Genomic DNA, 15231 nt, shown 5'->3' on the forward strand with positions numbered 1-15231 from the left:
TAACGGCTAATACCGAAAAAGCGGCTGTGTTAAATTAAAAAAGGCTGATTCTGCAAAATGTTTTAATAATTTAGCGGTTTATATATTTTCAGAAACAGATTTTAAATAAAATTATAGATCTTGTGGTCATTAGTTACCACAAACAAAATTAATGTTTTTTCTGTTAAGTTTAGGAGAAAAATTAAGGTGAAATATGGGCGGTTACTTTTGCGCTCTGTTGTCTCCGCACGCTCGCTCACTGTGTCTCTTTAACTTAATTATAATATAGACTACTCAATTGTTTTTACATGTAGAATAGTGGTGGTGGTTTGTGGTGGTGTTTTAATATTTATAATGTCTCAAAATTAGCATTAACTCTATTTCACCACAGGATTCTTCTGTGTTTAGAAATTCATTTTATTTGTGTAGTGTTTAACATGTCTCTCTGTCTTCTGCCTCATCTTTAAATATTTACTCACTTTAGCTTGCCTCGGCAAAAAACCTCAGAGATAAAACTGGACAGGAAGTAATGACGCTAACAGTGAGGTTGAGGGCGCTGTTGTACACAGTCTATTACATTTAACATAGCTATTTCAAATTATAAATCAAAACAACTTAAGCAAAACACGGGCATTAAACCTTTTAATTAAATCACACCAAAACCAGACTGAAACCATTATAACAGTGTCACAAACAAGGCATTAGAAGTACTGGAAACTAGCTTAGCAGAATACAGATAACATAGGATGCGAGATGTTGATTACATTTAGTGCTAGCCCATGTGTGGACAATTTTTTACAAAAATAAACTTTAATACTAAAAGAAATACCATTAGATTAGTAATATATTCTCTTAATAGTGCAAGCAAATTTTGTGCATGGTATAGGGAATTCAACTACACCAGTGAAGCAAGCGGATTATATCAAACTTGTTAAACATTGATTGTTGTCATGTTTTTTAATGCAATTCCTCAAATGGGAACAGAAGTCAGAATTCCTATATTTATGGTTTAATGGGTTGGCATTTTCACAAGAAATATCCAAGGAAAATCCACAGATATTGTACATATTGCATGACCTGTACTGGATGGAGGACAGAGGCGAACAACAGAAAAGATTCAGTTGTTTAAAGGAATATATTGCTGGGTTTCAGATGACATCACAACATTCTAAAGGGCCATAAACTTTAATACAGATGAGGGGCAGCTAAAATGAATATTGTTAAAATGATTTTTATTACCATACAGTGAATTCTTGTGTCTAGTCACTAATAGAAATGATCAGGTTCAGGTTGTGAATTTACCTTTTGGATATTTTATGACAAAGTACAATGTAATCAATAGGGGAAACTGGCTCTTGCGCCCCCATCTGGGAGTATGACATAATCACAGTCTGAAAAACACCAGTTGGTAAAAATGCTAAACCTTTTTGTCACAGGTGAACTATGTAATTTAGAAGTAGAGGGGTCCACTACTTGTCTCCATAGGGATGCCATTACTTTGCCAGTAATGTTGCACAGTAAAGCATTAAACATATCTACAATGCATTTATTTTGTACTTACAAGTGTTTTTATTGCTCAAAAATCCCTTGCAAAACATGCATTCTTACTGGTCACCTCTCCACAGATATGACCGGTAACTTGACCTGGTGACATTCCAACTTGAACATTTTAGGAAAAGCAATAACATCTCCATGCAGACAAGTAGGTAGTGTACTCCTGTAAAGTTACATAGTGCACCTTCGACTTAAATAAGTTTGTAAAACCAGAATCTAGTAATATAAACCCCAGGCCTCCATCTGAAATTTTGAAATCAAACATTGTGATGTCAACTGTTATAAACAATGCAACACTACAGTCCTATTCATGGGTTTTGGACAAATGTGTTTTTAGGATTTTGTGAGGACCATTCAAAAGACAAGGGCAGTTTGATTTGAACAGTTTAAAGGGAGACACTGCAAGATTTTAGGTGGAGGATCCAAAACCTTCTTTTCTCTACAGAAATGTTTTTGTTTTCCCTGGAATGTTCCACAGAATAGCATAAACCTTGAAAATCTCCATGGAGATGAGCAGATGACTCTCATAACAACTAATAAATAATAAAATAAAACCTCTCTACTATCCACCTTATTCCAGAAGTTTCAATGAGCACCGCCATTGCCATTCAAGTGGTATTACTTTGCATGGGGCTGCTGACCTTGACACCAAACAAGTTCTATTTGGACTACAGAAATTAAATTAATGGGATCCCCACTTAACAAGAGTGGGCGGGGCCAAAAAAGGTCAATAGAGTAAGTTTATATCAGACTGGAACATTCCAGGCAAAACAAAAAAGTAGCTACAAGCAAGTGACTGATAGAGGTGGGAGATATATTGAAAAAATGAACATTGCAATTGTATTTTGGAGATATGCAAGTTTAGAATATCGAGCATATCGTCTATAATTAAAATTAATAAGGCGATTAATAGGCAATGTACCTGATTTGTTTTCCCCATTTATTTGAGCAAAATGTATCTTACCCATGTACAGATGTCTTGTGTAAGCAGGTCAAATTAAGTCTGGTGAGAGCTGTTGGCTTCCAATTATAAAGAATTTTACTGTACAATAATCAGGAAGTGTGTGTTATGATGCTAGTTGCTCTTAGCTTTACCATCACACTGGTCTCAAGAGTTGTGAAAAGAGCTTGTAAACTCATTGTGGTAAGTAGGAGTGGTCTCTAGGGTAAATAAGGAGTAATTACCCTAATGACAGACAGAAAAGTTCCATGGTCCACCTTTAATTTAACCCATGAATAGGATGTTGCATTGTTGTCGGAAACCGGTTTATTTCACTGCGTAGCCTCTGATGTGTGGTTTGACGATGGCTACTAATGGGGCTTGGAAGTGCTGCAGTTGAAGCTCAGAGAATCCGGCGTTTTCCAGATGTTTCCACGTGGCGCGGGTCATGTCACAGCCATCGCCAAAGTAAAACCAAAATGGCATAAGAACGTGCTGGAAGAAATAGGTCCAGGACTTCTCTTTGTCTGCGATCACATGCTCCAGGAAGAAGAACGCACCACCCTTAAAAATAAACACGGGCTGAATCAGAGGGACAGTGGTAGTCCTCCATTTTGTTACTTGAGTATTTTTTTGCTCTGGTGTCTGTATTTTTACTTAAGTAAGAGTATCACATGAGAAAATCTACTCAAGTATAAATTATATTATAAAGCTTCAAATGTAGTGATTTTGACAAAGATTTCTATCTTTTTTTATCTGTTTTTATTTGTATATTTTTCTTTTGTTCAAATTATGAAAGTGTTAAAAATAAACCCTCAGCCTTTTCAGCAGGTCTCACACAAAAATATACAAGACTTTTACTTTTCAGTCCAGTTCAAACATGTAGTGGAGTAAAAAGTACAGACACAAAATGCAGTGAAGTAAAAGTAAAAAGTATCTTATCTGTAATATACAAAGTACAAATTTTAGGTATCTGTACTTAAGTTAAGTAACTTTAGTTTAGTACTTCACTACTTTTACTGTGTTATGTCCCACCACAAAAAAATAAATAAAATAAAATAAACTAAAACTAGTATCTAGCACACTATAGACACTCATTTGAGCAGGTATCAACACTAAAAAAAGTCCCATTCTTTACTTTATAATGATGTTGAGCTGTATCTTTCACAAGTATAAGACACATAGACTAGTACACACCCATGGACCACTATGAACCTACTGGACACTGAGGGATTACACAGATATAAGACACATGGGAATAGAAAACAAAGTATGAACATCTAATGTGTAACATCACAGTATATTCTATCATGCATATATATAAAACCTCTATGCACATGTAGTGTGACACATGTGAAGAACCGTTGAATAAATTGCAAATAAAAAAAAATAAATTAAATAAAACAAAGGCCAATACTACATAAAATGTAGAAAAATACTGAGCCTAAAAAAAACATTATTAATCCAGCATATAACAAAGGCCGATATAGTAATTATCACGGGGCCTATCATCAGGCTTATTTAATATGATTCTTCATGATTCCAGGTGCACATTTTGAAGGACAAGAATAAAAGGCAGACCTGACTATAATGTCACTTATCTGTAAAACAATTTCACTGCTAAATACACAATTATATCTACCCACTTTAGAAAAAAAATAAATAAAAAAATAATAAAATCGCTGATTAAAGGATGACTCAGCAAAATTTGTGCATACATGAGCGGTGAGTCTGTGCCCTCCCTGTGAACTACAACTTTATTAGTTTAAAACAAGCAAGGACTAGATATGTGCAGCTTGACCTTTAAAATATGGGTAAGAGTTAATTGTTCTAAAACTTACTAATGGTTAATTCTACATTTAGATTTCAGATAAACAATTCTGCAGTTATGTAATGCAATGTACCCTAACCAATACTTTAAAGGCCCCATAATGCACTATTTTTCTCTGTTGTTTCCTCATCACAAACAGACCTGGAGTTGTGTTTTGTTTCATTCACACATGTTTAACACAGTTAAACATGTGTGAGGGAAGTCTGGGAGTCCCTGCTTAGACTGCTGCCCCCGCGACCCGGCCCCGGATAAGCGGAAGAAGATGGATGGATGGATGGATGTTTAACACACAAACCCTGCATATTTAAGATGAGTTCTTCTCTAAAACTGAAATCACTCTGTTCCACCTTGTGATGTCACATGGTAATACAGGAAGTGCTCCACTGCGTTTTTAAACTCCATTCACCTTCACTAGAATCATTTGAATAATAATCTCTACTGAACAGTGCATGTTGTAATCTATTTTATAGCCATCGTCATTTTGATTGTACTAGTCTTTCTGGCATTTTTCAATTATCTCCAACCAACCAGCTAATTTCAGCTAATTTCTACTGAACTAAAGGTAAAAGGAGCTGTTCAACTGAGAACTGCCACTTCATGATATCACAACATGGAACAGAGCATTTTGAGCTTTGGAGATGTAGACAGATTAATAATATAGTGTTACTTAAACATGTGCGAATGAAACAAAACACAACTCTGGGTATGTTTTGACAGTTTTGCCCAATATAAGACATTTAATATGGAACTGGAAGGCAGATGATAATTCTGTGGTAGAATTCATAGTTTATGGTTAATATCTCTGTAAATACTGGGCTTATTAATGTCTTCTTTATTAGCCAAAAAATTGAAATTATAGAATTTATTTAATCACAAATGCTGTCAGCTGAATGATATCTAATGAGGAAATTCTGTAAATAGTTTTGGTTTTATATTCAGTCAAAGTCTATTTATATTTAAGAGCTTATTTATGCACGCCTTTATTTTATCATAGTTTATATTTACTAATTGTGTTATGGTGCACCACATCACCTTAGCAGGTTCCTAGTTTGTGAGTTTCAATTTGGACATTTCTCTTCCTAAAACAATTGTCCATTGAGTTGAATAGGTCTGTGCTCTCCATTTGAAATTGATATGGTATAAAACATTTTGGTGGAGGCACAGACTGACCACTTCATTATATACAGTAGCTCAGTGGTCAGAGCAGTGGTCCGCCAACCCGATTCCGGCTTGGCCCAGGATCTGACATGTTCTGACAGGTTCTGCTCAAGGCACTTCACCCATATTGCATAAAAGGGGTGAGAGTGATTGGTGAGTGAGGAGTGGTGGTCGGAGGGGCCTATGGTGCAGATTGGCAGCCTCATTATGTCAGTCTGCACCAGGGCAGCTGTGTCCACAATATTACCACCACCAAATGTTAAGTGAATGAATGATGACTCAGTGTATCACTTTGAGCAGCTTCAATGAGCCCATAAAGCCCATTGCAAGTGGAAGGCTTTTTTTTTTTTTTTTTTTTTTAAATGAAATGTATTCCTAGTTGTACTATAAGTTGTATTAGTTGAAGTAGTAATAGTAGCAGTAGTGGTTGTTGTAGTAGCAGTAGTAGTAATATTAGTTGTTGTGGCAGTAGTTGTAGTAGTAGTACTAATAACAATAATAGTGAAAAGGAAGCTTAAACAAAGCAAAAAAAAAAAAGCAAAACAAATTTTGAAATATGCATTCAGTGTACTGGATACATGTGCTGGAAATAAATAATAATAATAATAACAATTTGATGTATTATTATTATTAATAATAATAATGAAATGAATGTAATACTGAGATTGTAATTGTAAGAAGTGATGGAAATATTCAATGATTAACATATACCTGCTGTGAGTTGAATGGACTTTGATGTGTCCAATACAAAGCCTATGGTCTAATAAGGCAAGTCACTGGACCCAATCCCAAACTAATAATGATAAGACTCAATGTTTGTAGATTTTAAGTATGAATATTCCTCTTTCTAAAACAGTAAATTACACGTAGAGTTAATATAGACCAGGCTCTCCATGTGGAACAGTGACATAATCAGATATATTTATAGAATGACAAACATTTTAGTGAGGGGGCAACTGAACCCCTACAGTGAAAAATAAATCCAAACATATTATAACACAGGGAGCACATACAGGCCTGAGCACGCGCAGCACCTCTCTCAGGGTCTGGGGGGCATCTGTGACCGAGCACAGGACCAGAGTGCAGGCCACCACATCCACAGACTCGTCCTCAATCGACCCCATATCCTCCCCCGACGCCACCACGAAGCGCTCAAACGACAGGTGGCCATTTTCAGTCATGGCGCTGGTCAGAAACCTCTCAAAAAATGGATTCGGGTCCGTGCAGATCACCTTGCATCCGGAGGGGAAAAACTGAAAATTTGCCCCAGTCCCACATCCGATTTCCAGAAGAGTTAGCGGCTTCCCAGGCAATTTGAACTGGGGGATTTTGCTGAACAAGTCTTTCTTGGTGTCATGTAGTTTCTTGTTATAAGATTTGGTTATTCTGTACAGACAAATCGGGAAAAGGCGTTTGTAAACCCCGAACAAACCCAATGCGTAAATAACGTGGAGCGGTGTGCACAAAATATTTACAACGACGGTGCATATTTTCATAAAAGCTGACATTTTTCCAGACACCTGTGCAGATGAGCAGAGAGCGTCAAGTGAGCGGTTCTAAGCGTGACCGAGGTAAACAAGTGTAACGTACGCGTCAAATTTGAGCTGACAGGATATCCGCTTCGACGTTTCAAAATAAAACCTAAAAATTAAAATATTTTCCTAAGCGAAGTTTCTATTTAATTTCTTGTATTAGTATAACATAACATTTTGTATTTCATGTTTTATTTCATATTTATAGTCATAATTATATACTTAATGCTTTGTATATTGTTTTTAATGTTGATAAATATATTTAACAAATGTATTTTTTGTAACTAGTTGTGTTGTTTAAAATATTTGTTACTTACTTTATTCCAATTTTTCATAAATTATTTGTATATTTATAGCGTTACAGCCGTTACAGTCATTTCCGGTTGCAGATAAACCGTTAGCTACATTATTATTATTATTATTATTATTATTATTATTATTATTATTATTATTATTATTATTATTATTATTATTATTAAAATACTGATTTCTATGAATTGTAAAGTGTGGATAAACTTAAACTTAACCCTTTGTAAGTTAAGTGGTGAGTGAAACTAACTTGGTTAATTATCTTTTTTAGTCATTTCCCTTTCCCATGTGACTGATTCAAAAATAGAGCTCAAAATGTACTAATGACAAAAGGGGAATTATTAGCTAAATTAGCAAACTTCTACCGTTGACTTGCGTATGAGGGGCTATCTTACATGGTTTTTATATTTTCATTTTATTTGAATAATAACGATACTTCTACTCTATGATCTGTGTAAAAACATGTCATATGCATGTGTAGATTTCATGTGCATGTTTTTGCCTTCAGACCCAGTAGAGAAAGAGACTCCACCTGGACAAACACACCACCACCTGATATGAAGTCAGGTTTTTTATGTTTATCAAATACATGCAGACCTGATTGTTATTACGTACACATTTTCACTATTTCAGCTGTAGAACTCTGTCAACAGTCATGGTGCATGTTGTAATCTATTTTATAGCCACAAGATGGAGACATTCTTCGTTTTGTCTTCTGTGTTAGTCCAACCGGCGGTTTTCAATTATCCTAGAATAATTCAAACTTTGACTGTTGGTAGCATGTGCCACAAAATGCAGCGAAAAGTACAATGTAATGAGATAAAAATGTTATATTGTCTACTGTTTAATGGGTCTAATGCTTTTGGTTGAAACTTTACAACAATACAGCCGCCAATGCAGCCATCCAAACTGACAGAGCCTACATTTGGTGTAATATGAAGAAGCATTTTCAGTCAGCCTAAAAGTATGATTTCTTAATATTATGTCTTAGTTATAATTTCACACCGTTTTGTTGGTCCACCCTGCCTGTTTTATTCCATCATAAACATTCTAAAGCGATGTAAGGTGAGTGTTTGAACACATTGATTGAATATATAAACTACGTTCTAACATCCAAACGTGTCTTTGTTGATTCGGTGGTCCCGGGCCGCTGTCCGCTCCGGAGGCTGAAGGCATTTACCGACACTCCCTAACAATCTGCTGAGAGTCATCAATTATGCAGTGTATCTGCGCGCACTGGGAAGGAGAGAGCAGCACCAATATGGCGACAGCCGCAGTTTCGCGGGACTCTCCTGTACATCTGCAGTTTCCCCGCGGCTGTTTCGGGTCCTTCTGATGCCACAGAAAGTAAGTACTGCTCTGTTTTATTCGCTATGTGCTTTTTGTCGCGGCAGTAGCGCAGTGCCACTTCACCGGCTGACTGCATCCCAGTGCCGCAGAGCGCTGCCTCTCAGCATCATTAGCTCGATCTGTCTGCCGCGCACGGGCCGTGGACAGGAGGAAAAGGACATAGGTACGGAACACACAATATGAGCGGGGACCTGGGCTTTGTCCAGCAGCGCCTTCAAAAACACAGGGCGAGCTTATTCAGGGTGTTGGCCTGCTCCAGAATGACATTACAATGTGAATCTGTGGCTACGCACAAAGTCAGGCCGCGTCAAACTTCAGCCCTACTACATGCTCCATCTCGAGATTAACAATGCGTCGCTTGTAAATCTCCCAGATTGGGGCCTGGTCCTGTCGCCAGGTTATCTGGTGTTAGAGATGTTTTTGTCCACACTCCCTCCTCTCCCCCTCTTCGCAGTCTGAGGAGAGTTGCGTGAGCAGGTGCGTCTTTAGATTGGCACTCCCCTGAGGCCCGAGGTCTTTTCCCCAATCTCACTGAATACATCAGGCCTAATGTTGAGATAAACAAACTTTTATATTTGACCAATGGCTGCTTCAGAATAGTTTCTCTGTGAATCTGAATTCCACATAGAGTTTATCATATGGAAAGGATCTGATGAGGTTTTTGTCAATGAAAGGATTTGGTCTATAATCTGTGTTTTATGTGGGGCTTGTTTGTCCAGCGCGGTGCAGACTTAAGCCAGGACGTGCATTATGCATTCAGCTGACCCACTCGGAGTTTGTCCGGTGGAGCCGAGAGCAGCAATAAAACACACTGCAGTATTTCAGACTCGGGCCCTACACAGCGCCTCGCGGGGAAACGGTGCGTTTTGCAAAGGCGATGCTGTTCATAATGTTTATGCTCTGATGTCCCTGACCGGGCCCAGATCTTTTGGAAACAGTTGACTGCAGTGGTTCAGTGTGGCTTTACACAACAGGAGGAAACATAAGGGGGTTATTTCGGGTCTTTGTGTACACAGCTCCCCGCTCTGTGCTGGCCTATCCCACACAGCTGACTCTGTACATTTAGCGGCATTGAGGATCACTGCAGAAGCGGAGGATGTGGAAGTTCTTCTCCGGGCCATGTGACTGTGCTCCTTGCCGTAAACGCCTCCTCCCGCTGCGTGAAGCTCCCACAGTCACAGATGCATAGACTGTGTGGTACAGAGACGCTGTAGAAGTCTATGGTCAGATGTCAGGTCACCGTGAGCGCACGCGGGACGGGAGCGCAGCGGCGGCGGTGTGACGGATCCGATGATGCGCCTGGGATGGGGTTTTTTTTTTTTTTCAAAGGACGAGCATCACAGCCAATCGGGTTCTCGGACCTGATCGCGTCCTATCATTGTGTCTTGGCTTATACCCTGCAATGTTTCTAATATTTCACTGAAGAACCGTTTTTGGCTGAGTCTGAAAGGATCTTACCGGGTTAATTTGCGTAACTGACCCGTTTACGCATTACGCACTTAACCGGGGAGTTTATGGATTTTAGACACATTCTTGTTTTTCACTGAACGTCTCTTTTTGTTTGTGGCTTTTGTTAAATTGTGGTCTCGTGTGTGGATTCCCCCGGGTCTCTCTGAGGAGGACTTTATAACGATGTGAGCGCTGCTGTCCGTGCCATCAGATCCCCGGTTTGAATCACCTTGAAGGTAGATCAATTGAATCCTGGGTAGAAGGAGACGCAGAGGTTGTTCAAAGGTTTGGTTTCGGTTGGCAGCACGATGTATTACAAACATAAAAATATCATGTTGTTGGCTAACGCAAAAATAATCCCTATTGCGAGAAACAAAATGAGACGCAGTAACTCTTAAAGGTCCTGTGTTATGCAAAATGGACTCTCCTGAGCTTTAAACCGTGGCATAATGCTGCTGTGTCCTCAAAAAGAGACCTAGAGTTGTGTTTTGTTTCATTCACACATGTTTTTGTAATCCTGCATTGTTAGGCATCCCTAAAGCTTAAAATGCTGGGTTCCACCTTGGGATGTCATCATCAAGTGGTAGTTTTAAAGTTACTATGTTTTGTTTTGTTTTGTTTTTTTACCTCAGTTGTACTGCTTTACTCTTCAATACTTTAGAATAACCTTAAGGTGTTGCTTTTATTTTTAAATAGTTTTATCTTTTGTTCAGTTGAAATTGTCAATAAAAAGTCACAATGAGGCTCAAATAACAGTTGTGACTTCAAATTAGGCAAATACAGAGCTGAAATGATTCTAGTGAAGGTGCATGGAGTTTAAAAACACAGTGGAGCACTTCCTGTATCACCACATGACATCACAAGGTGGAATAGAGTGTTTTCAGTTTAAGAAAAAATCTAGTGCTATGTAGTATGTATTATGAAGCCTTTTTCTGTTTTTGGTTTAGTTTCTACTAAGTTTTTTATTTTACACTGCTTGGGCCTGTTCAGTTTTGGTTTTAATTTACAAACTTATGTTAAAAAGTATAGTCAAATATCACCAAAATATTGTCACAGCAACACTAAAATAGTGAATGAATATCACATTTTTTCATAGTCTGCAGCTATAGCAAATGTTAGTGTTGTCTTGATACTAAAATTTCAAACCTAATTTTGACTCTAAGAAATAGACTCAATACTCAATACTAAATACCGATTCTGGTGATAATAAAAACTCCCTTTCTTTAGGGAACAGAATGTGATTTTCCACATTAAATGGTAGTACTTTGTTTTCTATCCCTATGTGTCTTATATCTGTGTAATCCCTCAGTGTCCAGTAGGTCCATAGTGGTCCATGGTGTGTACTAGTCTATGTGTCTTATACTTGTGAAAGAAACAGAGAGACATCATTATAAACATATTCAGGAAAGGTTCATTTCTGTCCTGAGAATGGGACTTTTTTAGTATCGATAACTGCAATAAATGAGTATCTAGTTTCGAGATTAGTTAGTATCGATTAGTATCAGATTTTTGACCCTAATTCTACAATTGCGACTATCCACCAGTTTGCAAGCTAAAATGTGTTTCTCTTTCAATATTGATTTCAGCAGGACACACAACTCAATATGTTTTTATGTTTTTTATATTAATCAGCAGTTTTATCTGTCCTTACATGGAGCTAGTACAATATTTTTCCTATTTAAAGGTGCATTATGTAACTTTCCTCTCAGATGATTGATGAACTTATTCCACTGACTTTTTAATTTATTTATTTAGAAATAATAATAAAACAAGATAAATCTGTCAAAAATAAAGCCTTTAACTAAACAGATCTTAAAAAATTACTCAAAAACAAGATTAATATTCTAAATTCAAGCTATTTTAATTATTTAAGCTTAGGAGGAGGAGGAGTTGAGAGAGAGGAGGAGAGGGTAAGAGAGCTGGAGAGAGGAGGGGGAGTAGAAAGAGAGGAGGAGAGAGAGAGAGAGAGGAGGAGAGGGAACAGAGAGCTGGAGAGAGGAGGAGGAGTTGAGAGAGAGGAGGAGAGGGTAACGGAGCTGGAGAGAGGAGGAGGAGTTGCGAGAGAGGAGGAGAGGGTAACGGAGCTGGAGAGAGGAGGAGGAGTTGAGAGAGAGGAGGAGAGGGTAAGAGAGCTGGAGAGAGGAGGGGGAGTAGAAAGAGAGGAGGAGAGAGAGAGAGAGAGGAGGAGAGGGAACAGAGAGCTGGAGAGAGGAGGAGGAGTTGAGAGAGAGGAGGAGAGGGTAACGGAGCTGGAGAGAGGAGGAGGAGTTGAGAGAGAGGAGGAGAGGGTAACGGAGCTGGAGAGAGGAGGAGGAGTTGAGAGAGAGGAGGAGAGGGTAAGAGAGCTGGAGAGAGGAGGGGGAGTAGAAAGAGAGGAGGAGAGAGAGAGAGAGAGGAGGAGAGGGAACAGAGAGCTGGAGAGAGGAGGAGGAGTTGAGAGAGAGGAGGAGAGGGTAACGGAGCTGGAGAGAGGAGGAGGAGTTGCGAGAGAGGAGGAGAGGGTAACGGAGCTGGAGAGAGGAGGAGGAGTTGAGAGAGAGGAGGAGAGGGTAACGGAGCTGGAGAGAGGAGGAGTAGAAAGAGAGGAGGAGGAGAGAGAGAGAGGAGGAGAGGGAACAGAGAGCTGGAGGGAGGAGGAGGAGTTGAGAGAGAGGAGGAGAGGGTAACGGAGCTGGAGAGGGGAGGAGGAGTTGAGAGAGAGGAGGAGAGGGTAAGAGAGCTGCAGAGAGGAGGAGGAGTTGAGAGAGAGGAGGAGAGGGTAAGAGAGCTGGAGAGAGGAGGAGGAGTTGAGAGAGAGGAGGAGAGGGTAAGAGAGCTGGAGAGAGGAGGAGGAGTTGAGAAAGAGGAGGAGAGGGTAAGAGAGCTGGAGAGAGGAGGAGGAGTTGAGAGAGAGGAGGAGAGGGTAAGAGAGCTGGAGAGAGGAGGAGGAGGAGTTGAGAGAGAGGAGGAGAGGGTAAGAGAGCTGGAGAGAGGAGGAGGAGTTGAGAGAGAGGAGGAGAGGGTAAGAGAGCTGGAGAGAGGAGGAGGAGTTGAGAGAGAGGAGGAGAGAGAGAGAGAGAGGAGGAGAGGGAACAGAGAGCTGGAGAGAGGAGGAGGAGTTGAGAGAGAGGAGGAGAGGGTAACGGAGCTGGAGAGAGGAGGGGGAATAGAAAGAGAGGAGGAGGAGAGAGAGAGAGGAGGAGAGGGAACAGAGAGCTGGAGGGAGGAGGAGGAGTTGAGAGAGAGGAGGAGAGGATAACGGAGCTGGAGAGAGGAGGAGGAGTTGGAGAGAGGAGGAGAGGGTAAGAGAGCTGGAGAGAGGAGGAGGAGTTGAGAGAGAGGAGGAGAGGGTAAGAGAGATGGAGAGAGGAGGAGGAGTTGAGAGAGAGGAGGAGAGGGTAACAGAGCTGGAGAGAGGAGGAGTAGAAAGAGAGGAGGAGGAGAGAGAGAGAGAGGAGGAGAGGGAACAGAGAGCTGGAGGGAGGAGGAGTTGAGAGAGAGGAGGAGAGGGTAACGGAGCTGGAGAGGAGGAGGAGTAGAAAGAGAGGAGGAGGAGTTGAGAGAAAGGAGGAGGAGATAGAGAGGGAGGAGGAGGAGATGAAACAGGGAGCTTGAAAGAGTAGGAGGAGGAGCGGAGAAAAAGTAGGAGGCAGGAGGAGGAGCAGAGAGGGCATTTTTTTCATCATATTTTGGCCATGTGGGACTCGGGTCAAACAGGTCAAATGGAACGCACTTCGTAGGACGTGGATCTTTCGTATCAGTGATTTTCGGTGCTGGAGTTGTAAAGCTGAAATAGTGCCTCGCTCCTCGTGTTTTGAATGTTTGCACTTTTCTGACTCCATTTTGCTTGGTTCACTTTCTTTAGCTAAAGCTGCATTAGTAAATTTCAATCTCTGACTCTCAAAGCTCTGACATTGAGAAGGGCTGGACTACAGAGCCACGGTTCACAATAGAACTGCTGCTCAGAATATGGCAAACATAAAGGTATCGTGTTGTTGTAAGAAGCAAAAGGTTCTTCATGTGGCAGAAGATTTTAACAAGGAAATTCAAAACTAAGATCTGCTAAGTCCTGATGTAGAATAGTTTTGGTTTTAGTTCACAGTTTGATGGGGAAAACCAGTTAAAGTGCAGCTGTGGTGATGGTAAAATTAACCTTTGTATTGTTTGATTTGTCTTTTTGATGTGGCTCATGCTTTAAAACCACTGAGTCTAGTTCATCATTTCAAAATACAGAAATGCTGATGTACATTTACATCTTTATATTGCTTGGAGCTGTTTGATTTGTATTTCTTCTAGTTCAGTTAAATGTCTCAGTGCAATGTAAAACAGCTCTGAAAAAAGAGACTTAAAGCCAAATAACCAACATAAAAAAAAAAAAAGACTAAATTAAAGCGTGTTTTGCATTTTCGTTGCTTTTGTTGCACTGACAAACATGCGCACTTACTCTGAGATAACTTGCCACTCCACAGACCTGACCTCCTCCAGCTTCTGTTCATGGAAATGCTATTCCTTTGGCTGTAATCTTCCGCAGTGTGGCATAAAATTTCCCTATCTCCATGAAGAATGCTTCGAAGTATGGCTTTAACCTTCTATTTTCATGGAATCATGCAGAAAGTTGCATACTGTACCTTTAAGGATATAGTCTATGTATTTTGAAAGGCATTTAACGGTGCGATAACTATGAAGAAGAAGCAGCAGGGACACCATTTTTGCCCAATCAGGTAGAAACAACTGCTTCAGAGTGAGAGTGAGAAAAGGGACTAAGTGGGCAGGGCTAACAGTTATAATTAAAACATGTTTTTTGCTCATGGTTCAAAATCGGATACAGCACTTTAAGATCATCTGCTTCTTATGAGAGTTAATACTTCACTGTGATTGGCTAAATCCACTCACTCAGAGGATGAGAGAAGCTGAACAATAGGAAGAGTGAGAGGTGAAAAGCTTTCCAAATACAGCTGCTAAACTGGGCAGTACCTGGAGGACTAAAGGGGAGAGTGAGGGGGAAGGACAGGGGGGGTTTGGAGGACAAAAGGGGAGAGTGAGGGGGAAGGATGGGGGGGTTTGGAGGACAAAAGGGGAGAGTGAGGGGGAAGGATGGGGGGGTTTGGAGGACTAAAGGGGAGAGTGAGGGGGAAGGACGGGGGGGTTTG

At 40.1% G+C, this 15231-nt stretch overlaps 2 protein-coding genes across 2 annotated transcripts in view; one reads left to right on the plus strand and one right to left on the minus strand.

The window, feature by feature from the left end:
* Positions 1–385: 385 nt before the first annotated feature.
* LOC117370473 (putative methyltransferase-like protein 7A) lies at positions 386–7071 on the minus strand. Its single transcript, XM_033965906.2, has 2 exons — positions 6476–7071; positions 386–3037 (listed from the first exon to the last, which is right to left on the minus strand). The coding sequence occupies exons 1-2, from the start codon at positions 6968–6970 to the stop codon at positions 2801–2803; spliced, it is 732 nt and encodes a 243-aa protein (XP_033821797.1). The 5' UTR covers positions 6971–7071; the 3' UTR covers positions 386–2800.
* Positions 7072–8587: 1516 nt separating this feature from the next.
* Positions 8588–15231, plus strand: part of scn8ab (sodium channel, voltage gated, type VIII, alpha subunit b) — a 71276-nt gene continuing 64632 nt past the window's right edge. Inside the window, exon 1 of the mRNA XM_055222039.1 lies at positions 8588–8650. The gene's annotated coding sequence lies outside the window, so the exon portion shown is untranslated. The remainder of the gene's footprint in view (positions 8651–15231) is intronic.

Source organism: Periophthalmus magnuspinnatus, chromosome 5 (genome assembly GCF_009829125.3).
Source record: "Periophthalmus magnuspinnatus isolate fPerMag1 chromosome 5, fPerMag1.2.pri, whole genome shotgun sequence".
NCBI classification, from domain to species: domain Eukaryota; kingdom Metazoa; phylum Chordata; class Actinopteri; order Gobiiformes; family Gobiidae; genus Periophthalmus; species Periophthalmus magnuspinnatus.